The sequence below is a fragment of the Heterocephalus glaber genome, unplaced genomic scaffold, assembly GCF_053883595.1.
Source record: "Heterocephalus glaber isolate CG9 unplaced genomic scaffold, H.glaber_assembly_v1.0 deba00001465, whole genome shotgun sequence".
Lineage (NCBI taxonomy): Eukaryota > Metazoa > Chordata > Mammalia > Rodentia > Bathyergidae > Heterocephalus > Heterocephalus glaber.
This window is the reverse complement of record NW_028258312.1, coordinates 30667446-30694533: the sequence shown is the minus strand read 5'-3', so window position 1 is coordinate 30694533 and position 27088 is coordinate 30667446. Positions and strand designations below refer to the sequence as shown.

Genomic DNA, 27088 nt, shown 5'->3' with positions numbered 1-27088 from the left:
TCTGAATATATACTTTTGACTAAATTTTAAAGTTTGATTATCAATTTTCTTTTCTAATTTCAAAATTGTCAAATTAATTATTTGTTTTGTAGATTTAACATGGCAAAGAAATTTCTTTTCCAGGGGTCACTTGCAGACAGAAAAAAGTTTTGGTTTTCTCTTATTATGGGTTTGTTGTGATTCAATATTGATTATAAATTTTAAAATTAAAATTTCTTCACACCCTTTGACCTAGCAGATTATGAAGTGCATATATTCAATAAGAGAAAGAATGGTCTCGTAGTGAAAGCCAAGTTTATTTATGTGGTCGGATTAGCAGGGGCTCCCCAAGCTGTGTGAAATCTTCTAGTCCAGACCCTTAACAGTGCCCCCAGTGTCTGTCCAGTGTTGAAAAGAAGGAGACTACTTTAATCACTTAGATTTGGGCATCAAATTATTATTTGTATTAAATTATTCAAAATCCCAATTTTATTATCTTTTTCTAAAATATCAAAACAATTATCATTTTGTTTAATTATACCTCAATACATAATACATCTGTGTAAAATTCCTCGGGCAAGACAAGTTTAGAGCACTGTACATTTATAATGTATCTCCTACAAATATTTTCAGAAAATTAGGCCTGTGGTTCATGACAATGCATGTTTTCCATGGCTGTTTTAAAAGAAATCCCTGAAAAATGAAAGTCGAAGAAATTTCTGCCGTTCAGTTTCTTCCATACACCATTCGGAGGATCTGACTCTGGAACGAAGAGAGCAGTCTGGCTCTTTCTCAACTGTTCCTGTCCCCAAGAGTTCACTTTATCAGGACAGAAACAATGGGTCATCCAGGGAGTACTGTGAGCTACAGCTGATAACATTTAATAGATTTTCCAATTTTAACAAAGTTGACCTAAAAGGTTTAGTTTTCATGTATTTGATTAAAGTTGTCTCTCTGAAAATGTACCCTAAATTGGATTAAGAAGTGAACTATATACTACCAGCGAGAAGCTGTTCCTCTTATTTTTTCTTTCCTTTTTAAGTCTTTCAATTTTATGTAAAAAAATCACTTCAATTCAAGACTCCCTCCTAAATTTTAATAACTAGATATTGGGGCATTGGTTTTGTAATGGCTGATTTCTTTTTACAACATGCTATTTTATGATATATTCACTAATTCAAAGGATAATACCAATTTACTGAAATATGGACAAATAAAAATAGGTTACTGATAATTCCTATATATAACAAAATCACTTCAAAATGGAATACAGGGTAGAAATTATGTGAAAATATTACCAAATACCAAATGTTGAGATAAATATTAAGTGTGCTATTTGAAATAGAGCATTAGAGATTTGTATGTCCATCTGAATGTAAAGCGGGGTCACAGGTCAACTTAACGGATTGCCTGAAGGGGAGCTGTTTGTTCTCCAGCAATGGCAAGGGGAATGCTGCCTGTATGTTCCCACCTGACCGGCAAGGGTGGAAGGAAGGCCAAGACATATCAGGCTAGAGAACCACAGGTCCCTAAAACAACTCACGGGTGAGAAGGTCTGCTTTTAGTCATTTATTTTTTCTTATATGTCTTTCTCAAATTTATGTTTTTGGCAAAAAAGGTTAAAAATTGAAGATCACTTATAAACTCTAGTTTGTATCTATACAATTAAAGCATAAAATGACAAAAATCTAGTAAATTTCGATAAAAATCTACTTTTATTTAAAATGGAAAGGCTGCTTTGGATAAAGTAGCTGAATATAAAATCAGTGCTGCTATAACATAAGCTCTTACTATTCAGACCGGTCCTCACCTGTATGAATTTAACTTCCAACTGAATAAGCTCGCGGAGCCAGCAACACAGAGCAATGGAGAGCATGTGTGCTACTATCTGGACTTCACTATTAGAAATCAATTTGCCTTCAAATGTAATTCAAAATATTAAAACAAATTTAAATTCTTTTATGCTAAAATGTTAATCTGTCCAGAGACTATCAGCTGATAACGCACATTTTATCTGCGGGCCACCACACTTCCACTCCCTGAACAGTATCACTAGCTTGGTCTCCAAAAGTGTGCTTCCTCTCTGCATTGGGGACGATGTTTATTTTTGTTTGTTTGTTTGTTTTCAATAGTTAGGGCAACAAATATTTTGAAAAATTATTCATTTATAATGTGTACAGAAAAGACATTTGAGGGGGAGTTGAAGCCTGGGTTCTAGGTTTTATACCACTGCTGATTAGTAGAGTGGCCTTGAGCTAATACAATGAGTGACCTTTTAGTTTTCTCACCCTTCAGATGGTGAAGTGCACTCAGGTGACTCCTGAAGTCCTTACAGAACAGCAGTCAGTTGGGAAGGTGGGTGAAATTGGCTCCCTCAACAAATGTTTACTAAACATCCAGAGACCCTGTTCTGGGTGACTGGATACCAGGGTTCCCAGGCTTGTAATTAAGAGGAGAAACAACCTTCTGGGAACATTGTTCTCCACATCAGCTCACTAATCTAGAGCAAACAGAATGTTCTGTTCACCAAATGGCAAATTATTGACGAAAGTCCAAAGAAAATAAGATTCCAATCTGGAGCCTTCCTGCAGAAGTCCTATCGCATACTCCTCCCTGGTAGAACATGGAGTGCTTGCCTGACTGAAAACCAAGGCTGCGCTTTGCAAGCGTTTCCAACTGAGGCAGAGCTTACCAGGTAAGATGAACTGGGCAGCACGAGGAAACTACATTCACACAAATTCCTGTTTCCACACATTTCAGCTGCATGCTATGCTCTGGACTGAATGTCTGTGTCCCCACAAAATCCTGTGTTGAACTCTAACCCGCCGTGTGATGGTATTTGGAGGTGGAGCCTTTGGAAGTAGTTAGGTCACAAAAGGAATGTCTTCAGGAATGGGATTAGGAGATACATATATGTACACAGATGGGCACGAAAGATGATCTCTCCACCTCTCTGCCTCTGTGGCAGTGCACATACCAAGGTCTGCAGACCAGGAAGCCGGCCCTCACCAGGAAGGAACTCAAGCTGATGATGGTGCCTTGCCCTTGAGCTTTGTAACCTTTAGAATTTGGATGAGTATGTTTCTACCCTATAATACCAGTCTATGGTATTTTTATTATAGTGGCCTGCCTAAGGCGCCCTAGAAGGAATGAGATAATGTAAAGGGGGAAGGAATAAAAAATATATACCATCAGAAAATCAGTAAATATTTGATGACAAAATGAAAGGAAAAATACTGTAACAGAAACACAAACAAGTGTCCAGTTCACTTCCTCCAAGCAGTCTTTTAGAGAAAAAATTACACCACTTAGAATTATAATTTATTTCAGAATGAGTCATTAAATTTTAAAAGATTTTTATTTTCCATTATATCTAGAAATTATTCATGGAATTTTAAACTTCTGCTTTCCTAGAAGGGAGATTTTTTTCCTTTATTCCGTGCTGTTTCTGCTAGTGAAGGTAATAGCTTCCGTCTTCTTCTTGATCTTTCCTAAGGCCTTTGTATTTCATTCCAATTCCTAAGAATTAGACAGAGCTGGCTCGCTCTCTTCCCTTCCACTAACTGAAGATCGAGTTCTCAGTCCTGTTCTTCTCTGCTCTGAGGGTCCCACATCATTCAGTGGAATTCTTTTACAAATAACTCACTGGCAGTGAAATTACAGTGATAGGAAACATTTTACATTAAACATTTCAGTTAAGACATATATGATAAAACCGCACATCTTAAATGATATATTGTTTGAAGGTTAATTTTGTTAATATTTTCTAAAAGTCTGCATAGTTTCTAAAAGTATATTAATATGATCCATCTTTTCTTCTTCTCTTTTCTTCAAGATCACTCTGTGTTCTCCTTTCTCTGCCAAATACATTTCTATTAATCCCCCAAGTATGAGTTTAAATGTCACTTTCTCTGTGAAGACTCTCCATAGGGTCCTTTCCCTCTAATTCTTTGGTGTTTTCTTTATATGATTTATGAGGGAGGATTTAGTATGCTATAGAATAGTAAGTATTTGATAGGAAGGACACTCACTTCAGAGGAAAAAACACAAAACAATATTAGAGTAGGGAATTAACTTAACGTCAAGGTAATTAACCTGTACACTAATGCTAGCATTCCCTAGAATTTCTAATATTGATGTAGTAACATATATATCAGCTTTTAACTTATTTTGACTATTTTAACTTGGCTTTAGAAATTCTATAAATCTTGGTCCTGACATATAATGTGATAATAAAGACAATTTTAAATAATGAAAAAGTATAAAAAATTCTTTCTTTAAAATGCCAATCACTTAAATATGTTTTATATCCATATTTTAATTTATGAGCACACTTTAGAAGAAAGCAATGATGAAAAGAGTTATCAGTGATAATTCTTTAGAATAGAGAGAAAGAATATTTAGAATAGTTTATACTTTGGAAAACTTAGAAGCCCAAGATAATTCTGAAACATACAATTACATAGGACTTCTCTAATTTAAAGTAATTTTGCACTTTTTTGAGGACAAAGTTATTCTTGTGAAATTTGCTTCCCGAGTTTAAAAAAGAAAACTTGAGTGACTGCAATATAAAATTAACAACTTTAAGAAAATAAAAACTTAAAACAATTTAGGAAATGACCATTCACTTAATAAATGACTTTATACTTTATGAAATGACTCACTTGACATTTTACAAGTTGTTACTCATTTATAGTAAAATGTGACTTCTTATATAACCTTATTTGAATGTGTCTTTTTGACACACTTTAGAGCAGGAACTTTTTTTGGAGTTTATTAAATCAAGCTCCTTATTTTACATAAAACGTACCAGTGTTCGTAACTGCTGTGTCAGCTTTGTGCCTCCACTTCGCTGCTCCAGGAACACCTTTATACAATGACACCCGCGAGAGCTTCCCCCTCATCTGGCCCACTGACCAGAAGTCAACGCCTGGCACGGCACTTCTGGTCAGGCCCCCTGCACCTGTGCGACCGTTCACTTAGTGCAGAGGACTTCGCTTTGGCATGGCTACCACTCAAAGGCAATACTGCAGGTAAGCGAGGTGACTTGCACATAAAGGAGTAATTAGCACTTCCTCTGGATTCCCTAGACTAAAAGAAAGCCCACAACTGAAGTAAAATTAATTTAGCAAGCTCCACCTCTCTTTTTTAAAACAGTTTAGTGGTGTTTTAATACTATATAGTCATTAACACCTTTATTTGTGTTTTTAAAATAAATGCTGACAAGAAAGAGACGGCAGGTGGGAAATAGATGTGATGCTATTAGAAGAGTATCATTATTTTAATAAAATGTTCATTACAATGTGACAACGCATAATGAGGTTCTCAAGGAGGGGGAGGAAGCTTCCAGCACACCCCAGGAACGCACAGAGCAAGCTTCCAGTCCATATCTGCTGGGTTCCTTAGCTGGCTCACTGGCTGAGTGAGGAACAACGCTGAGGAAAGAAGGGCTGTCAGAACCAGCGAAAGATGCAGTGCAGCCTGGGCCTCCTGCTCAGGGTTCTATCGGGCCAAGTCACCCGTCTTGTTGAACATAGTAACATCTACTGACAGTGTAAAGAGTCACCATACTGTCGCCAACAGGTATCTGGCCATGTGGTGATAAAATGCTGATAAGTATATCTAGTCAGGAGGGAAAATCTTGCTTGCTTAAATAAGATAAGTAACATCTTCCAGAGAAGAACGGAAGGGCTGGACACTCCAGTAAAATACTGAATTAAAATGAAAATATCCATTTTCATGACATGTGAGAGAACTTACAATTTGGATGATTCACAAGGCTTTTTATTTTCTCCTACTTCTTTCAAGCTTTCTAACTATTTCTGGAGTGTCAGGTTTATTTTTTATTTCTTTATTTTTTTGAGACAGGCTCTCGATGCATATCCCAGGCTGGCCTCAAACTCGAGGCAATCCTCTTGCCTCAGCCTCCTAAGTGCTGGGATTACAGGCAGGCACCACCACACCTGGCCAAGTGTCAGGTTTTAAAAGTGATTCTCAGGCAGTTCTCTGGAGTAGCGGTATTTCGCAGGCCCCACTTGGTACAGAACAACCTTGGGTAACGCAGGTATGGAAGTGTGGTTACTGCACCCAGGGAGACTTCCTGGTCCTCGAGCACAGAGCAGCTGTGGGACTGGTGAGGATTCCAGGCAGCAGATCTCCTCCTGGGACCCTTGTCTGTTCAGAGTGGACTATGGTTTAAAAGTGTATAATGCTCAGGCCAGGTCTCAGAAATGTGCCTTCAAAACATATTCTCTTTCCATTACGAAAAGGCTCAGCATTACACACTACACTTTCTTAGTATAATGTCGTTTTGAGCATAATAACTGTCTTTAGATCAGAAACCTGTAAGAAAATAGTTATTTGCCAAAGCGCAGATAACTGCTTCCCTTAATCTTTAGGCCAGAGCACGAGGCACAAAGTGGACCGCGGTCTGGCAGCATAGCGCCGTCTTCCGTGAGAGACAACAGATCCATTTCACTGGATCCTGGGCAGAGGGGCTGTGAGCCCAGATTTAATCTTTCCACTGCCAATTTCAATATACTACTTTAAGCAGCTACAGGAACAAGACATAATTCTATGACATAGAATTTACTCTAGAATCTAAACTGAAGTTTTAGATAGATATGATAGGTCATAATTATTCAGTCCTGGAAAGGTAATAAAAATACACTTGCTACAAGATTTAGTCAAAAGCATAAACACTTTTAAAAAGAGAATATTACTTTTTGTTTATTATATGTCTACCTTTAATTTCTTTCTTCCTTTTTTTTTTGGTCCCAGGGATGGAACTCAGGACCTTGGGCTTGCAAGTCAGGTGCAGTGCCACTGAGCTAAATCCCTGGCCTATATGTCTATTTCTAGTTAAACTAAACTATCTGTACATTATATTCTCTATACATATTTCATTCTATATTTTACCTACAAGTAAAACCTTTTTAAAATTTGTATTAAATTTCTTGCAGTCAAGTTCTATCCACAGTAATATTGAGAATATTATTTTGAAAAATCATTAGTGTATCTGACTCATTTTATCTCAACATTTTATATAAGAATTGCTTACATAGTTTTATGTTTATAATTCCATGATATGGTTCATGAGGTTTCTGTAGAAAAGTAATGATGCTGCATAAATTATACATCAGATGAATTTAAAGTTCCTCTACAATTCATACATCCTAAGTTGTTTCCTTTCTTTTCTGTTTTTCATGAACATCTCCATCAGACATTACTAACACCCCAGTGAATACGACACTCTTGATTAACACATTTTATTTCCAACTAGTACCAAACCAATTTTGCTTTCCAAACAACACACTTGTGCTGGCATCTCCTGCTGATAGCATAAGTGTGTAGTTTATCTCCTATATATCCTAGATATTCTGTCATCACCAACACTTAATTAAAAGAACTCACATAAAATAACTGTAGAGTAGTAAGGGATCCAATCTTCCCAATGTTATTTTGGCAATGCTAACTGCTGGTTCTTTTGATGCAGACTCAGAGCACGCATCAACACTGGGCACTCTCTGGAGGAGCCTGTTTTATCGGCTTTACAGCACTGTCTACACACGTGACACAGCCTGTTGTGAACAGGGACTGTGCTGTCTGCTGCGCTAATCCAGGAAAGTCTGAGTAACATTATACACAAATTGTAATAATCTGCTTAAGTCAACTTATGTACAAAAATACGCACAACACATAGATGTTCTTTTTGTCAGTAAGACCAGGAGCTACAGTCCTACAGAAGCCCTGTCTTGCTCCTGGCTGCCTTCTCTAATGACTGAAGACAGCGACAGATGAACCCACTTAAAAAAAATAAGTTTGGAGGTGAAAATAAATATTTGAGATTTGTGATTTAGAATCGATAATCAGACCATTCAATTTAACCTAAACCCTAGTAACGTTTACAAAACACCTAACTTTTCATTAAAGAATGCAAAACTGTTCCTCTCATCTTCCTGACCCTTTCATATTCACATCTGTGCAGTGGCTCTACCTGAGGGCGGGGGAGAAGGTGCTTCAGTTTACTTAACTGTCCACTGCAAAAACCAAACCAAACCACCCCAGCATTTCGTCCGGACCCTTCTGGTGCCCTGCTGGGTGGGGGAGTGCCCCTGATTAAGCAGCAGTCCTTTCCAACCCCCATGTAGAGGCTGGGCGTGGTGGTGCACACCTGTAATCCTGGCACGCAGGAGGCTGAGGCAGGAGGGTTGCTGTGAGCTCAAGGCCAGCCTGAACTACACAGGGACACCCTGTCTCAAAAGAAAAAACCAAACCAAACCAAAACAAATCCCACACAGAGATAAGGATGCTGATAAAGAGACTGAGGTGCTTCGGCACTCCCTGGAAACAAATCACACTGTCATATTCACTCGTGATTTAACTGTAAACACGAAGCCTATAGTTAAAGCTCACTTAAAGCTCAGCTCTGACCTAAGGCAGTCTTTCTACAGAACTGATTTTTATAGGAATCACTGTTGTGCTGAGTCTGCTTCGATACTGAAGCCTGCCAGCAGCATTGGACAAGTGGGTCATTCTCCTCCTTGAACATTTCCTCCCTTGGCCGGCATGGACCAGGCTCCTGTTCCCTTCCTACTCACGGGCTGCTCCTCCTCATGGCTCTCTGCTGTTCCTTTTCACCTTCTGACTCCTTTGTGCTGCGACCCCAGGACATGTCACCGTCACCGTGCAGTGTCTCTGTCTGCACCCAGGCTGGCATGGCCTTCCAGGCTCACAGCTCGAGTGAAGCCCGTGAGCTGTGACCCCAAAACTACCCTGGAATGCAGGCCTCCACCGTGGATGTCCGGACTCTTGCTGTCGCATCCCCCGCTCGGTACTACTTCATGTCTTGTGGCCATCTTACTCTTACAGTGTTCACAGAGAAGCTTCTGGAACTCTTCCTCACACTTCTTCTTGAAGTTTTACACACTTTGGTAAATATCAGCTCCACTGTTTCCAAAGGAATAGGCCACACACCTTGAAGTCATCCTTGACTTGTCTTATTTTCTCACCAACACATATTCAAACCATCACGAAATCTTGTTGGCTCTAGTTTCAAAACAGATCAAGAATTCACTCATCTTCTCCCCACTGTTACCATCCAGGTGCATCTCTTGCCAAAATTCTGCAGTGACATCTGACTGGTCTTCCTGTTTCTGCGCTGTCCTCCTGTGGAGTAAGCTCAACATGCGGCCACAATTGTCAAAATCCTTCATGAATAATAAAGCCCGGTCTCCAACAAGAACTACAAGGTTCTTCTTGATCTGGCTTCCTCTTCTCTACAACTTCATCTCCCCAGTGGACCTTCTCATCATTCCTTGAAAAGCAATGGTCAAGTTCAGAACTTGGCTCTTGTATCTGTTTGTTTCTTGGCCTGCACACTTCCTCTGTATTGCATGATTCGAATCCTCATTTCCTTCAAATTTTTACTCACTGACACTGTCATGGCTTGTATTGAGAGGTCCCCCCAAAGCCTCATGTGCTCAGAGGTGAGGCCTTGGGGAGGTGATTGGATCACGCCTGTGATACTCATCGGTGGACTGGCTACTGACAAATTTATAGCTAAATGTTGGGAACTGAAGCCTGGTGGAGTAGGTGGGTGGTCCCTGGGGGCGTGGCCTGGCAGGGTCTCTCCCTCCTCCTCCCTTGATCTCTTTCTCTGCCTCCTGCTTCCATGCCCTGAGCTGTTTCTCTGCCTCACCGCCCTGCCTTGGAGCTGGATGACTATGGCCTGAACACTCTACAAACTCCAAACCAAAATAAACCCCTCCTCCCTAGCTGTGGGTCTCAGGTATTGTGTCTCAATGATGAGAAAGAAACTAAGATGGGCATCTTTTTCATCAGTCTTTCTCTGGCCACTCTAACCAAAATTTTCATTTCTTCTTTTTATTTTGTTTGCCTTAACCCTCGTCACTATGTAATATATTAGAAATTCTGCAAGGGCAAGGCTGATATCTGTTATCTTGTCTAGAGAGGGCACAATAAATATCTGTTGTTGAATGTCTTTGGCAATTTTAGTGTTTTTCAAATCAGTTTGTAAGACTCATCTGTTAAAACAAACAACCAATAACAATAATAAAGCCGAAGGGTTTCTAGCCCCACACTACCCACCTCTAAGAATTCTGATACAGAAGGAGCTGGGTGACTGCTAGGAGCCTCATGTTCGAGGTCCACCTAACATGTTTGGAGAAACATTGACCTTGAACCTTTGCATTTCTTACGAGCTACCTCTTATCATATCCATATAAAACAAGTAGTGGACCAAGTCTGGGCCCTCATCTGTTCTTGTAAATAAAGTTGTACTGGAACACAGCCATGCACATGAATTCACACGGTGTCCATGGTTGAGTCTAAGGTATGACAAAATAGGCAAATGGTTGTCACAGGGACCATGTGGCCCTAAAGCCTAAAATATCGCTATCGGGACCTTTTCAGGAAGTATGTCAGCCCCTGACATAGAACAAGAGGAAAATTATTCCTGAACACCACCTAGTGATAAGGTAGTTTTTCCAAAGCTGAGGGCCTCTTACTGTACACTTCAGACAACCTATCCCAGCTCAATGACCAAGGAAATTAATAATATACTTAACAATCCATTCCTTATCTCTAATTCTTCAAAGAATGTTGACCATTTTGGTTTCTGTAACAAACAATGAATAAAAAACTAAATTGTGTTATAAATAGCCACACATACTTACAAATTGCTCTATCTATACTTTTTATCAGGGGACTTTAATAAAAACTGAAGCACTCTGGGAAGAATTTTCAATGATAGGCTGTTTCCCAAAGAAAAAACTACAATTTTGAGTTACCTGAAAAATAGTTGGGCACTTCTCTCAGAAGTGATTGTGAAATGCATCCTGTGGCTTCATACTGAAACTCAGATGCCTTTGGGTTGCAGGAAAAGCATGAAAGTGAAAGGGAAACTAAACCCTGACCTCAGACGGCCAGTCTTACTTTTTCCTAAATGCTCGTTTGGACAAACAAATAATAAACACAGTCTCATTTCTAACAGAAGTCTTCACTCTGTTCTCACTGGAGGACCAAGCGAGACTCCCAACACCTGATGCTGGCCTTTCTGTTCCCATCCCTTCCCTCACTGCTGTGGGGCCTTTACTTCTGCGAGCTGCAGTTTTGTTTTTTTAAAGAAAGCTTATTTAGTTATTCAAGCTGAGCGGTTTTAATTTGTTCTAATAGTTAAGGCCAGAGAAACTATTACCACAACTGCAGGATAGCGTTATCAAAGCCAGCAGCTGTCAGGCACCTTTATTTTTTTAAGTTGCCTTTATCTTCATACTAAGGAAAGACTTGCTCTATTTTCAACATTCAGAATCCCTATGCTTTAAAGATTCAAAATTATATTTTTAAAAACATTAAACTTAGTTTTTATTGCTTGAGCTGTGATAAATAAGTAAACTTCCCTACCTCCACTACCTAAATGTGGAGTATATACTTCTGAGAAATACTATTCCTATTATCTATACATATAGATAAAGCCAGATACTATATTTTGATGTTAACTATTTGAGACTTCCAGTACACTACACTATTCATTCAAGTGAAGAAAGGATATAATAACTCATCTTGGGCTCACTATTTAAGATGTAAGCTGACAGCTGTGAGTCCTGGGCAGAGGTTCTCTGGATGTAGAGAACTTCCAATTTCTGCAGCAGCCATGGGCATGGATGACAGGAGGAAGGCCAGGTGCCAGGGGGACAGTGCCAAGGGGGGTAACAGAAGGCAACTGAGAACACTTGTAGAATATCACAGTCTGTGTACAAATTTTAAGGTAAAACAGGTGCTATTGATAATGAAATGGCTGGATTAAGAAAGCCTGAATAGGAATTGAATATTGATAGAAAGGTATCTATAAAATATAGCACTTATTTCTGGAAAAAATAAAATACATATTTACATCCCAGAAGCATTTATCCTAGAGCTTGTAAAAACATTTGTTCTTGTTTTTCAGATTCAAGTGTTACATTAAATATTTTTCTATTCATTTTGGTTCTGCTCCTTTTAAAATACCAAGGTTATTGTATTACTCTGGGTTTTGTTTTGTTCCTGCTGGTTTATGGATATCATTTATATAGAGGCTTTCTGATCAACAGCAACAGCGTGGAGAAAAGGGCATATTTCTTCCTATTTTTTCTTCCTTTTTTGTATTATTACTATGGCAAAGCATTAGGTCAGCTTGCTACAGTGCAGTCTTACTAAAAATAGAACCATAGACAACTGGATCCTGAGCAAACGGAGATACCTCAAACCACCGCTAGATGGCAGAGCAGCCTCACCATTGCTATCGCCAGCCCTACGAACAAAATGTGACTTAAAACCATTCCCATCACGTTTTGTAGGATGCTAGAGTTTTGATCAGTTTAGATTTTAAAATATGGACGACCACCTTGGCGTGAAACTAAATTACTTGGTATACTTTAACAGGTATTTATAATATTCACATCCAAGCCTTAAATTTACAATTCAACACCAATATATTATTTGTTGTCAACAGATTCAGTTAAGAAAACTAAAGGTCTAGTGAATATTATATATATATACATAATCAAAACAAAACACAAGAAGTGGTAAAAATGAATATAGGCTTTTATAATTTAAAACTAGGTATTTATCAGTTTATCCCATATTAGTTACAGACTCAAAGATATCATCTATATCAGCACCTATTAAAAGGTGATACTGTGTTTTTATATAAAAGATGTGAATACGCTCAGGGCTCTGGTTGCCTGAGACAGGGTCTCATGGTGTAGCCCGGGCTGGCTGAGGAGCTCACCTTCCTGAGGGCTGGGATCCCCAGTGAGTGCCACCACACACAGCTAATATGTTTAGTGCGTACAGCGATTAACAAGGTACAGTTCACTCCTTGAAAACTTTCCATGGTAAAGGGAAAGAGAAGAAAAAACTAACCCCTCATGAATACTGTGGTTGAAGGAAGAAATATACATGGGTTTAATTTCTATAAGCAGTTCACAAGAGAAGCCTGTTACTTATCCTTAAACTCTTATATTTTATGGGATAAAATATGTATTTTGTACAGACTCTTAAAAGATAAGTTAATATTCTAATTTTTGAAACGCAAGAGTGCTTTGCCACTGTTTTATGTAGACTATTTCCCTAATGACTTTGAGCACTATACGTAAATGAGAAGAAAATGTAACTGGTCTGCGAAGTAGCGTGGCCTATTTCAGTTAAATCGAAGCATCCAGGCTATTGCCTGTCCTTTTGCGTGGACACTAGGATGAGTAACCCTCACACTGACACTGCTACTACAAGCTCAGACTTCTCAGTGCCAGTGAGACGCCAGCCCGGGGCTCCTGCCCAGGGACAGGCGCCTGGGCCTGGTGTTCGCTGACCACATGGCGCAGTCCTGGCTTGCATCCCACAAAGCCGCCATACTCGGGCGCATCGTGGGCACTTCCCCTAGCCTCCCTCTGATCCTGAGAACCGCCTCCCTGACTTAGGAACACTGCCCTCGCGTGGTTCACCACTCTCTGCAGGATCTTCAGGACTCCTACACAAACCGCCCTGTGACAAAAGGCTCCAAGAAAGAGGATGTGTCTTGCTTTGCATGGCTTTGCTGCACTATGCTGATGGCCTCTTTGCCACATTCACGAGTCCCACTGGGCTTTCTCAGCTGTTCTGCTCAGCAACGGAAGCGCACATTTCAATAAAAGCACCAAAGTCTAAGCATGAGTGTGTCGCAGAGAAGACGACACTGCCTTGAAAGCACCTTCCACGACGGCCCGGTAGGTGTGTGGAGCCCTCATCATGATGAGAGGAGGAGTGGTTGCTGCTATCAATTTAGAATTTGTGACGATCCCACCTGGCGATGAATTTAAGTCTATCCCTGCAATGGCAAAGGCAGCACTTGCTCTGTAATTTAAACAGGAATAAAAGGAACATGCTTTCTATTTTAGAGGACTGTTTCAGTGTAATATTCACCATATGCTCACAAAGTGAATAGAACTCAGAACTGCTTATCTGGTGTCTGATTATAAATTATTATTCCTAATTTATGCATTCAAATCTAATGGGCTCATCTCTATTGTGGTCTACTCCCATTTTAGCTGTCCCCAAATAAGCTTTGCATTTTCTCTAAGAATCTAAATCTAAAATATCTGCCCAGTCTACCTACAGGTGAGCAGCAAGGGGGCAACTGTTCCTCGGGGCATCCCGTCTGCGTGCAGGGCGGAGCCGGAGAGCGGCAGCAGTCTCTTGGCCAGGACCCCCAGTCTCTGCGGCCCTGGCTTCCTAGACAGCCCCTCTCTCCCGGGCAGCCCTCTGGAAGAAGCACTGGGGAGGCCACAGCCTGTGTTTTGCCGGCTGTTACCAGCCTCCTGTCCTGGCGCTGGCAGGCACCCTTGGCCTGACCTTGGGCATTATCACTGAGACCTCTGGAATGATATCCACCACGAGGTCCTCAGCTTGGGTCACTCCTGGGGGACAATATGGCTTTCGAATTTTGTTTTTGGGCTCGAATTATGATTATCTGCTGCTATTTCTACCCACGTAAGGCAGCTACTCTACATTAACAGCATTCCTAAAGGACAGAGTCATGTGAAGGACAGGCCAATCACTGAGGAAAACCCCAGCTGACATCTAGGAAATACTGGAGTCTCTGGATTCCATCACTACATGTCCCAAAAGATAGAGCCATAATGTGTCCTTCCTCAAAGTTTGAATTTGTCAGTATTTCTGAGGGGCACTTCTAGGAGCCTAGACACATTTAAACAGTGACTAGGTGGGAAAAGTATTTAGGGTTAGCTTACCTCTGGATAAGTGGGGATGCTCTGAACATCAAACTCAAATGTATCTAAAACTTCAACCTTTTGTCCTCCCTTACGTAGATAAAGACACTAAAATTCTACTGAGATCCAAAGTAGGAGCAGCAGAGTCATCCTTGATTTCTCCAACTTTCTCTCTTCTCCTTCAATCCAATTAATCACCAAGGCTCAGCACAGCTAACAATGAGCTTTCTTCCTTTCCATCCATTGCCTTGACCTCGGATGGGCGCAGAAGTCTCTTCTCCAGCGCCTGTGATGAGCACGCTCCCCAGAGCCCGGCACCCACTCCACAGCGGCCCGTGCTGCTGTCCCCTTGCTCGGTTCTTCAGTGTCAGTGTTTTCGGCAGCTCTGTGCTCATCCGCCTTGCCTCTCCATCCTGTGCTTTCTCCTTGGCCCCCGTGCCGAAGGCCCTGCTAGCCTAGGCTTCAGACTTGCAGCTCAGCCTAACCCGAGTCTCAGTAGGACCTCTCTTCCCCACCCCAGGCCCGTTGTGCATTTTGTGGTCTCTGCCGGCAAATAGCACGCCCCCTTGCTAGGACTAGATCCCCACAGCCAGGCCATTCTCCCGCGCTGTCTTCCCCAACCCTCTGCACTGACTTCCCTGTCTGAAATCTGCCCTTGCCTCTCCATGGCCCCCTCTCTTAGTGAGGCCAGCCTCCCATCTGCCTGGATGGCTACACCCGAGCTGACCACACTTCCTCCTGACTAGCTGGACACTGCACACACCAACATGTCCACGGCTCAGCCTCCAACGGCTCCTTCTGCCTGGGATGAGGTCAGACTCTGCCTCAGGCCCCTCTCCTCAGCTGCGCCTGCTGCTCCCCCTCTGGCTCTGGAGGCCCCAGCAGGCCTGGGTGCTTGGTTTCTGCTTCTTTCCCCTCTGGGTTTCTGTGACTTATTTTCCTTCTTCCTAGAATGTTCTCCCCTTCTTTCTCTAGCCACTAATTCATTTTCAGATCCCATTTGGATTTCATTTATCCCTTGGACAATACTTTGCTGAACCTGCCTCCCTCGGAATGGGGCCTGGTGGCCTGATCCATGCTAGGCACATGGTCTGCCCATCTAATGGTGCCTTCTTTAGACTTCCTATGCTCTCGCTGTCTTTCTTCTCCTTCCCTGCAGCAGGCTTCGGAGGGCAGGGACTCTGCAGACACTCTGGACGCCTGCGAAGCCCGGATGCACTGCTGGGCAGCTCCTGCCGCTGGGAGATCTCCTCGGCTCGTGAACTTCAGACAGGCCTAAGGCTTCTCAGCAGAGCAGTGCACAGCATCCCAGGCACAGCCAGGACTTCGGCCTGCACTTCCCTAGCCTGGCTGGGACTTCGCCTTCCCTTGCACCACTCCCACCTCTGGATTAGCTGCTCTGCTTTCCATGATGAGCCACTCTTCCCAGCCCGTCACTCCCACCTCAGGCGGACTCGATGCTTCTCTCTTCTTGGGCACCACAGGGCTGTTTTCTTTCTATGACCTGAGACATGGGCTCCTCACAGTGAGGTTCTGGCGGCGCTCATGGCACCTGCTCAGTCCTCGGACGCCCACGGTGCCCAGCATCCAGTGGGTTCAAGTGTTAACCACGTGGAGAACAAAGGTAACTGTTTCAACTACTCTTGCAAAAAGACTGAGAAAAAGAGGAAGGCCGAGAAGCACGCACACTCCCAACCATGACCGTGTGAGTGGGCGGGCCCAGAGTCCTGGCGTGACTGGGGCGAGACGTGGCCTCTGGCCCACAACCCCCTCCGCAGAGCTCTGTGCTCGCTTGGGATGGACAAAGCCTCGGATTACTCCTAAGCCCGAGCTGCTGCTCTGCCGGAGAAATGAGAGAGTGCCAGGACCAAATTAAATAGCTGGAAATATTTCACAAACAACATTCAACAACGAACTTTCAAAGCTAAGTTTAGTGGTCTCAGTGCAGACTCCTCGATTTGAATTCCAGCTCCATCCCCTTCTCGGTCTGTGAGACTCAGTTAGCTAAAGTGTTTGTCCATCTGCAGTGAGAATGATGACAATGCACGCTTCACACCTAGGGTTACTGTGGGGATTACACGTTTACATACGCACAGCATTTAGAACAAGCCACAGTAGACAGGAAACAGTTACTGTTAGCTGCTATTATCTTTATCTTAAATAGTGGCTGTTTAATTAATAACCAACATTATAATCTGTTCTTAGATTATAAGAAAGGGCCCCTGAGACAGAGACTGAGCTTTAAGAAGTCTCTTAAATATTCTGCACTACTTGAGTATTAATATAGGAGCAGCTGAGCAAATAAGCACGTCCTAAAAGACCACAGTTGGTACTAGGTCCTAATTAAGACCCTTTAATTCAATTGATGCACTTTGCAAAATTACTTATAATTTTTATTTCTCCATTTTCACATTTATAAGTACCCTACAATTAGGGTATGGGTTAACTAACATGATTATCAAGGACTCTGAAACTCTAAAAACGGAAGTGACAAATTTTCTTATAAGCACTTAATTTATTAACAATATAGCATATTATGCTAATTCCTATGATACTTTCCAACTCTGGTTCTTAACTTCTAAAGTCTAAATTTTCTCAAAGAACATTATAAAATTATGTATAAAAATAAATTTCAGAATCTGGTTGGCTTGATTTAGAATACTGTCAGGTTTAAGATGTAAATAAAATTACAAAGTTATGTCTCATAATTCTAAAATCATTATCATTGTCGCTGAAAAATGAAATTTTGAAATACTAATGAATCTATTTGAAAATCTGATCTTAAAATATTATGTAATGATATTAATTAAACTGCAACTTAAAAGACACAGAGATGATTTTCATTTCTTTTCTTTCTTTTTTTTCCGGTACTGGGGATCGAACTCAGGACCTTGGGCTTGCAATGCAGGCATGGTGCCACTGAGCTAAATTCCCTGCCCATGATTTTCCAAAGTTATCTTGATGCAGTCTGTAATTTTTGATAAGTCAGCAGCGCAGCCAAATCTTGTATGTTTGGTCTGTGGAATAGGATAGTTCAAAACCCATGTCTCCCAGAACATTAGCTCCAGCTTCTTCTCCCACAGATATTTACTACAGTTACCAGGCTAATTTCCATTTCAACTCCTTTTCCTTTTTAACTGAGGGATGAAATGGCTTAATGAATTAATTAATTAACTAACAAAGAAACGCAGGAAGGAAGGGCAGCACAGCAGAGGCTGTCTGAACCCTGGGAGCTGGTGCCCAGCGCCGCATTCCGTTAGGAGCGACCACGCCCCTCCCCCTCCCCTCCCCTCCTCCTCTCCCTCCTCCTCCTCCGTGACCTCCACTGAGGCCCACAGGCGCCCGGCCTCGGCCTTCAGTACCTGGAAGAAGCCTGGTGGCACAGGACCTACTGGCATGCCATCTCCCGGGGGGATGTTTCCTAGCACGGGGCTGGGAGCGGCGGCTGCACTCTGCAAAGAATAGAGAAACAGACCTGGTCAGTACAGAGCAGGACAGCACCGAGCCTGCCGTCACGGCGGTGGGGTGCTGTCGGCCCAGGCGTGCTCGGGCTCCCCGCTCCCACTCCGGAGGGGACCGAGACAGGACCGCGGGCCAGGGGACGGCCGGGCAGTGGCTGACCGGCTCCCCCAGCTGTGAGAAGGCGAGAAGTTTCCCAAGGCCGGTGTTTGATAAGCTGCCGGTAGTGACTGGCGGAGTGGTTGGGGTGCAGTTCACCGCGTATGCGGGGGCTGGGGCATCTGTCAGGACGACCTCCACACTGAGTAGGTTAATAGTTGGGTGGAAGGTTTGAGGATGGTGATTGTGGCAGCTGGGATAAGAACTCGTTTTAGGTTAGGCTTTTCTGTTATAAACACGTCTAATTGCTTTCCCGCCTATAGGTGGCAACACACGATTCACTTTCTCACCCACTATACCGGGAGCCAAAATCTAACTCTCGGCTGACAAAGATAGAAACGTAAACATGAGATTGAAGAAGAGAAAAAATCAGGCTAGTCTAATACAAATTATGGAAGTCATCAGATTGGAAAGTTCAGCCTGCTCCCCTTACACGATTGCCCAGAATCCTGACACGTCAGGAAAGAGGGCTGCGGGGAATTTTGCCTCAGATTCTCTGTAACCAAATCAAGGCCACAGACTGAATGTTACACACAGGAGTTACATATGGGACTGTTCCACAACTACGGATTTCATCCCTCAGCCCGATTAGACATGGTACAAACACCGGGACTGTCAGTAAGAGACTGGATAAGGGTATTGATTGGTACAGTCATTATGGAACACAGCAGGGAGGGGGCCTTAAAAAGTTACAACTACCATCCAGCAAGCTCACTACTGGGCATACATCCAAAGGTCAAGGAATTAGTATGTGGAAGAGACATCCGCACCACGCATACTGCAGCACTGTTCATAAAAGCCCAGGTATGGGGTCGACCTCCATGCCCGTGGGTGGGTGAATGAGTACAGCAGATACCGGCGGTCATCACACACAGCAGCGCACTCCTCAGGCCTAAGAAAGACGAGGCTCGCCATTCGTGATGGCAGCCTGGCGGACAGTGAGTGAAGTCCGGCAGGCACAGGCGCTGATGTTGCGTGGTCTGACTCGTGTGCAGTCTTAAGAGTTGGCCGCATGGACGTCGAGGGAACAGTGGGAAACCAGAGGCCACCGGGAGGAGGCGGGGGCTGATCAAAAGGCAGTGTCTGTCCGAGACGGACAGGTCTGGTGTCTGACTGCACTGTAGGGTCAGTGCAGTTGAGAACAACCCACTGTATCTTTCAAACTAGCAAGAGAGGGTTCTGACTTCTCACCACGAAGAACTAGGAATATGCTGAAGACGGTCGGTTTGATGCTGACAGTTCAGCTATGAACAGACATCAGAACAAGGCCGGTCCGCACTTACACATCCGCATCTTCGTTCATGCACTGAGATCCCCAGTACGTGTGTGTGCACCAAGCATTTGCTTCCTGGTGCCGGCTGACAAAAACCCTAGGTGTGCTCAGCCTCTAGTCCTTGCAGTTAACTTCTAAGACTGAAGATTTTAGTCTTTCCTAACGTCTAACTTTAAATGTGCTCGTCTGAAATGTCGCTTACCTACAAATGCCAAAACTTTTAACTTCTGACAAAACATGTGAGTATAAATTAGCAATATTTCTTAGATCTAAGATGATTATTAACCTCGTATTGTGTTCAGAAAGCCATGCAATTTTATTTAGTGTACATTAATTACCTACCACTTGTTAGTGATTTGTTTTGCTTTATATAGCAACATTTATGTCCCAGAAACAAAGGCAAACTGCTTTTTCTCATTTTAACTAAACTTGTGTAAAATTTAAGACACATATTAGAGTAAGGAAGGAAATTATAACCAAACACCTTTAGTTTAAATACAGACAACTACCGCTAGACCTAGGAAGTAAGGTTTGCTCTGTATCCCTGAGGCTGCCAGTTGCTGTTGTGCGGAAGATGCAGTTAATGCTCAAAGCTGGACATAGATGTCATTGCTGTTCTAATTCACTGTGGAGAAGAAAACTGTTCTGCAATAAAAACGCATGTAAAAGAGACAAATTTGGAAATCACGTTAGCCTATACTTTTATAGAAACATACAGTATAACACCACACATGTTTGCAGAATAAAACAAATTCACTGGATTATTGCAAATTCAGTGTAGGTCAAAAATATCTCTTTCAATTCTAGTCGTCTTAAAAGTACATAAAAGAGGCGTTGCCTACCCAAAATAGGGAACAGTGGAGGTCCACTTGCACCTAAACCAAAACTCAACAGGTAAAATTCAGGTTAAATATTTGGCTAATAGCTCTTTTTCAGGGGCAGACTATACCTTTTAAAGGAATATAGTATGCTATTTTTTCTTCAAAGCTCATAGACATATTTATATATAAATATTTACTTAAATGTATTAAGTAAATGTTAATATTACATATTAAAATTAACATATTACATATGTAACTACTACATATAACATTATATTACATATGTAACATGTTCATATGCATAATATATCAATGTTATATATTACTATTACATATCATATAAATATATTAAAACACCAATATATCAATTATATAATTATATATTATATCACATATATGAAATATTTAATATATTAATACATAAATATACTAATGTATAAAATAAATATATTAGTATAATATATGATATATGACTATATAATATATAATTAATATATTAAATATATAAATATGTATTTAATATTAAATATTTATTTTCCTGCCATTATTTAAAAGAAATAAAATGATTCAAATTCAGATTTCAGCAAGCTAAGTCTTTCCCTTCTGACTTTTCATATTATACCCTTAAAATTATTTTAATATGTTCAAACAAACTCCTCACTTTCTTTTCTCTTTACAGTCAAGGACCTTTAGAAGGTCTCCAACATCACAAACGAAGCAGGGCCCCCGCCTCATTCAGAGAACATTCCAGTAAGGGGAGGAGGAGAGTCAAGCAACCAGATCTGTCCATCCATGGTGGGACGAGAGGGAAAAGGAGCTGGGACTAGAGTTCCCAGGGAAGAGGATGAGGATTACAATTTAAATAGGATTGACCAAACTGAAGAAACTAGTGAATCAGGGTGTCTTACTTTTCTCATTGCTGAGACAAAATACTCGATACTCAAAGTTAAAGGAGGAAAGGTTTATTTGGCTCACAGTCTGTAGAGGTTTCAGTCCATAGTTGGCTGGTTGCAAAGCAGGGTGGCACGGCAGAGGACAAACAGTCCATGGTAGGCAGGCAGAAGGGAGCAAGCAACAAGCAACAAGCAGTGACCCTTTTCTGTCCCTTATATTTTATCCAGGCTACTCAGCCCTAGGGCAGGTAGCACTCACACCCAGGGTGAGGCAACCCTAATCCCAGCATTGCACTCTGAATCAATCCCAGAATCAATTTTTGATCCCAGCATCACACACTCTAAATCCAGCCACCTGCAAAAGCCCCACCTATGATCGCATAAAGCTTTGGGGGATATCTAGACATACGCCGTAACACAGGGTATGGTGACGATTGATTTATTATCATCGTAATCATTATTATTTAGTTTACTGAGACAGGGTCTTACTACGCAGTTTAGTCTGGTCTTGAATTCACTATGTAGCCCAGGCTGGCCTCAAACTTGCTTGCTTGCTTGCTTGCTGGGAGCCTCCTGCCTCAGCCTCCAGTGCTGGGATTATATATGTGTGCCACCATGTCCAGCTACTGATGTAAATGTTCATCTTCCTCTGCTACTGGGGTCTCCTCCATACATTTCAAGATGTATCAAATTCTTAGTTTGCACTTACTCTGTCATAGTGGCATAATAGTTTTGTAAAGATTCTTTTTTAATATTCACAGTTTAGGCAAAATGGTTTTGAAATTCGGGAGTTTGATAGCTAGATGACTTACTGTGTACAGCATGATGAGCCAGTTATCTGATTGATAGAGAATTGTACCCTAGGCGTAAGGACACGAGTGGTCAGAATTCCAGCAGTTTCCCAGGACACACAGTAGCAAGCACTGGTCCAGGTCACTTCAGCCCAGACTTCTGGACTAAGTTCTGAGCTCAGCTGTCGGCGTCCAGCTGCTGCACCACCTGCAGTACTGGCCTGCAGGACCAGCTGGTGGACCGGCCTGTCCCTCGAAGCCGCTGGACTGGCCATCCAGGTGCCACAGTCCACGTGTGGTCACAGCAGTGCCCTAGCCTGCCCCGCGGACGCCAGAGAGCACCCCAGAATGACACCTGTGGGGCTCCTGGGGCGGGGCCTCTTGTGAGCGGAAAAGCTTGGCATTTCCTGGGTTTCCCTGCTGGAATTTGTGAGACTTGTCTCCAGTTTACTTCCAAACATGAAACAAATTTACGCACAACCTAAAGAGCCGTGGAAAGTTGCTGACCCTGATCATAAAGCATGTGCGATTCGGCGCCATGGCTGCTAAGTCGCAACAGTTTAACCATATTAGAAACTACTACAAAGCATTAGTTTCCCTGGATTTCTATGAATTCCCATTAGAGCACCAGGGAAAATCCTTATCATGTAATATATTCATGATTATTTAGGGTTATCTCTTTTCAAAGAAAACATACACATAACATGACTTTCAATGTTTCTTCTAACTGAATGTATGACTTTACTGCAGATGGAAGCATTAATTATCATTAAAAGTTTCGTCTCTTGTACTGGATTAGTTTGTATGCTTTTAGTATATTTTCAGACCTGTATTTTCTAGCATACATTTTCTTAAATCATCTGCTTTGTCATCTAACTTTAGCAGGAAGAAAGTTATCTAAACCTCTATATAGAAGTATCCAAGCAACGGGCATAAAATAGTAAAAATCTGTTTAAAAATAAAATCAAGATGCTATTTATCATTAAACATACCTAGCATTTATCAACATTCCACACACTGAATAGGAGTTTGATTTATGAAGAATACTAGGGAACCAGTCGCCCTGTTGTACAGCAGAGAATCAGGATGCACATTTATACTTGGTGGCACCGGAAAAATATTCTTAAATATATTTAACATCTTTAAGTAATAACGGTGGAACTGAAATAATGATGAAATTGTTAGAAACTGGGGGGCTCGGGGAGGGGGGGAGCAGGAAGGGCTGGAGGGGTTCCGACTGTGCTTGCGAAGCCCTCTGCACGGTTTAAGCTGCTAATTTAAAGCAGTCGCTTCCAAACCCAGGCACTGCCAAGGTGGCTGACCTGAAAGGCCCAGGGAGGAGAGAGGGGCTCACCGTCCCAGGCTCCACCTTCCTCCCCGTGAAGAAGCACTTAGCTGAGCTGGGCAGGGGCCCCAACCCTGTAACCCAGCACCCTGGGAGGCGAGGCAGGAGGGTCACAGGCTGGAGCCAGCCTGGGCATCTCAGTGACTCAGCGAGACTTGTGACAAAATCGGAAATTTTATAAAAGGGCAGGGGATGTAGCTGAGTGAAGACCCTGAGGTTCAGTCCCAGATACTGCAAAGAATGAATAAAATAAAGTAAATGAAACAAAATAAAAACAAAGCGTAAAAATCCTCACCAAACACCTCGGGGCAGTGCCTTGGTCTCAGGCTTCCCGGCCTCCACAAGTACGCAGAAGAGATTTCTGCTCTTCTCTTGCCGCAACAGTGCAAAGCACACTCAGACAGCGTGTCGGGCACTGTGAGAAGCACTCGCGTGGTGGGCCCTGTCCTGATGGCACCAACGCAAAGCTGGTAAAATCCTGCTCCCAGTGAAGACTCTCCTCGTCTGGCTAAGATATCTGCCCATGCCCAGCACTGGGAAACATTTCCCAGAAAGTCAGGGATAAGATAAGGCGTCTCCCGCTGTTTCATCTCTGAGTGGGGCTGTGGTCTTCCTCTTGGGAGGCCGGGATGGGGAACCATACACTGAGCATGCCTGGCCAGCAGGGTAGCTCATATCCAAGCAGGGCGTGGGCAGCATGACAGCCTTTTAATAGGTGCTGAACTATGTTTGCTAATGTTACCTAGGGTTTGTACATCTGTATTCTCCACCCGACAGAGCTAGAATGCTCTTTGTTGTTTTACAGTTTTCGAACTTGAGCATCAAGATTATTCTGCCTTTTCAAAATGAACTGATGGCAAATTGTCTTTCATAATGTTCTGAAGACATTTATATAAGATGATGTTTACTCACTGCAACTTAAAAAGCATGCAGCCATAAAACCGTCCGAATACAGACAGTTTTGGAGGGAGTCGGTCCCTTTTTTAATTTTCTACTCTTACCGCCTCAGTCTTGTTCATCTACATCTTCCGAGCACCGTCCAACTCACTGAGAAAGTGGCTTGTGTCCTGCGCATCCTCCTTGCGCGCCCTTCGTCAGGTTCCTCGCCGGCCAGCTGACCGTGGAGAAGGAACTCCGCGGCACGTGGCCCCCAGCTGCTCCCGGGGCTGGGTCTTCTCCTTCTCACCAGGAACGCAGCGCCTGCGAACTCAGCGTACCTGGAAGCACAGGGCTTGGGGCTGCGTCGGCCACGTCCTCCTCACTCGGGCCCCACGGACCGGACCGACCGGGAAAGGCTGCTTCTGCCGGAGACACCGCCCCAGGCCCCAAACGACCTCTGCACAAGGTCACTTCCAGCCTTCAACCACCGTGCTGAACTCCGCAGTGCAGGCTGATTTTCCCTCTCCTACAGGGGATTCACGTTTTCATTATTGTCTTTGTCACGAATCTGTTTACCCCTTGTTTTATTCATGTTTAATTTTTTAAACAAATTCTTTCCATTTTCTTGTATTTAAAAAAGTTCCATTGTTCATTCTCAAACTTCTAAAATAAATTAGTAGCTAATATTTTCTCTTTGTGAATTATAAGGAATATAAAATATAATTTGGGCTCTGAATTTATCTTTGTTGCATCTCCAAGGTCTGGTGTTGGTGTTCCCACTTTTTTTTTTTGGTACCGGGGCTCGAACTCGGGTCCTTGCACTTAAGCAGCAGGCAGCGAAACCACTGCACTAAATCCCCGGCCCAGTGTTCCCACTTTTTAAAAAAATCGTCTAATGAGGATAATTTTGGCTTAGTAGTTACTATAGAAAATTGGAAAATAAAATCATGCTGATTAGATGATTTAGAAAAAATGAGAACATCAGTATCCAATCTTGGGGATATAACCAAAAACTTTAATTTACAAATGTTTGGAGGTTTTTAAAAATTTACTTTTAATTTTTAGCTTTGTGTTGTGGCCAATAAGATGTATTTTGCAATTTCTATATTTAGAAATATGTTGACTAACTTTTTGTGATATAACTGATGCTCAATTTTTATAATTTCCTATAGATACTTAATAAAATTTCCACATCCTCTCCAGGTGGGGTAGCACATGCCTAATCCCTGCTGCTTGGGAGGCTCAGGCAGGAGGAGCAGGAGTTCATGGCCAGCCTGGGCAGTTTAGCGAGACCCTGTCTCTAAAAAATTAAAAGGGCTGGGCATGTCACTCAGTAATAAACTGCCCCTGGGTTTGATCTCCAGTCCCACAATTAAATTTTAAAAATGACATAAAATAATAAAATTAAAAATCCATATTCTTTGACCTAGTATCTTCAAAGTACCTCTAATTTTTCTCTTACTCTTTCAAATATATCTGATGCTTGTCCATTTCTCCTTGTACTTTTGTTAACATTTGCCTTATATATTTTAATTGTTTGTGTTCATTAGCATAATATTCTTAGAAACTGTTATATCTTCATTGTGGATTCTATCCTTTAAATGACTTCCTTTTCATGTTTAGTAATTGCTTCCTTGAATCTATTTGGTCTGAAATAATACTGCTTGCTCAGCATACCTTGTTTGGGTTAATCTTGCATTCATTTATTTTTAAACTTTATGCTATACCTTATTTAACTACTTCACTTGTTAGCAGAAAAGTCTTCTAATATGCAGCTAATGATGAAAGACACAGAAACGAAGTCTCACTAAAGAAGGAGCCCCGAGCACCTGAAAACACACGGAGGGTTGCAGGCTGGGGGCCTAAATACGCAGCTGTTGCTCCCCACGCAGAACACCAAGGAGCCCTCGCTTGGCCGGTCAGGTCAGTGCTGCACACACTAACTTGCTCCTAGGAAAGCCAGGGAGCATGGGCAACAGAAGAGAATTAGTTTTACTCTGATCGAACCATGTTTGTGATGATTTCATTGAAGATAAGAAAACAACCAGACTTGGAACACACCTGTAATCCCAGTACTCTGGGAGGATGAGTCAGGAAGATCGAAACTTCAAGCCCAGACTGGGCAATTTAGCAATTTATAAAGTCCCTGTCCCAAAATAAGTAAGGGCTGGGGATCCAGCTCAGTGCAAAGGCCTTAGGTTCAATGGCCAGGAAATATAGGAAAATAGTTTAGGAGCAGCTTTTCCTGGAGTTGTTAATTTTCAGAACAGTGGCGATATTTCATGGTGCAGAATTCAGGCTCTTTATATTTTGTATTCAGCTTTAATCAGAAAAGGCAGAGGATGAGAAAAAGGGCTCACATGGGGAGATGTTTCAAGAAGATAACTTCTGGTCAGATCTTAACATGTGTCCTGCATCGCAAATATTAGGCACCTACTATATGCCCGGGGCTCTTTTACAATATGCACGTTCATTTTAATCACACAAAACTGTGATGTTATTCCTCAAAATGACTATGAGTTAGGAAGAAAAGTTAGATGGCATATCAAATTGTTCAACAATAAAATGAAGCAGAGATGCTTATGATACCGTGTTTGTTATTTGTTTTGTTTTTGAGTTCCTGGAGAAGCACACTTACTGCTCCGTAGGAACTTCAGTCTGGGAGCTGCTGCAGAGCAGTAGCCACTCTGAAGGCCATGTCAGCAAACCACGGCCTCTGTGTGA

At 42.2% G+C, this 27088-nt stretch overlaps 1 protein-coding gene across 10 annotated transcripts in view; it reads right to left on the bottom strand.

Moving 5' to 3' along the window:
* The window catches only part of Ssbp2 (single stranded DNA binding protein 2), a 274706-nt gene that overhangs the window by 57869 nt on the left and 189749 nt on the right, over nucleotides 1-27088 (bottom strand). For 7 of the 10 annotated variants that reach the window (XM_004841630.4, XM_004841629.4, XM_087180753.1 and 4 more), the window contains one exon: nucleotides 18107-18196. The exons of 2 other annotated variants lie outside the window; for them this stretch is intronic. In XM_004841630.4, coding sequence (XP_004841687.1) covers nucleotides 18107-18196 — 90 coding nt within the window. Of the gene's footprint in view, nucleotides 1-18106; nucleotides 18197-18365; nucleotides 20129-27088 lie in introns of those variants that run through there. One more of the 10 variants, XM_087180758.1, reaches the window with a different exon arrangement.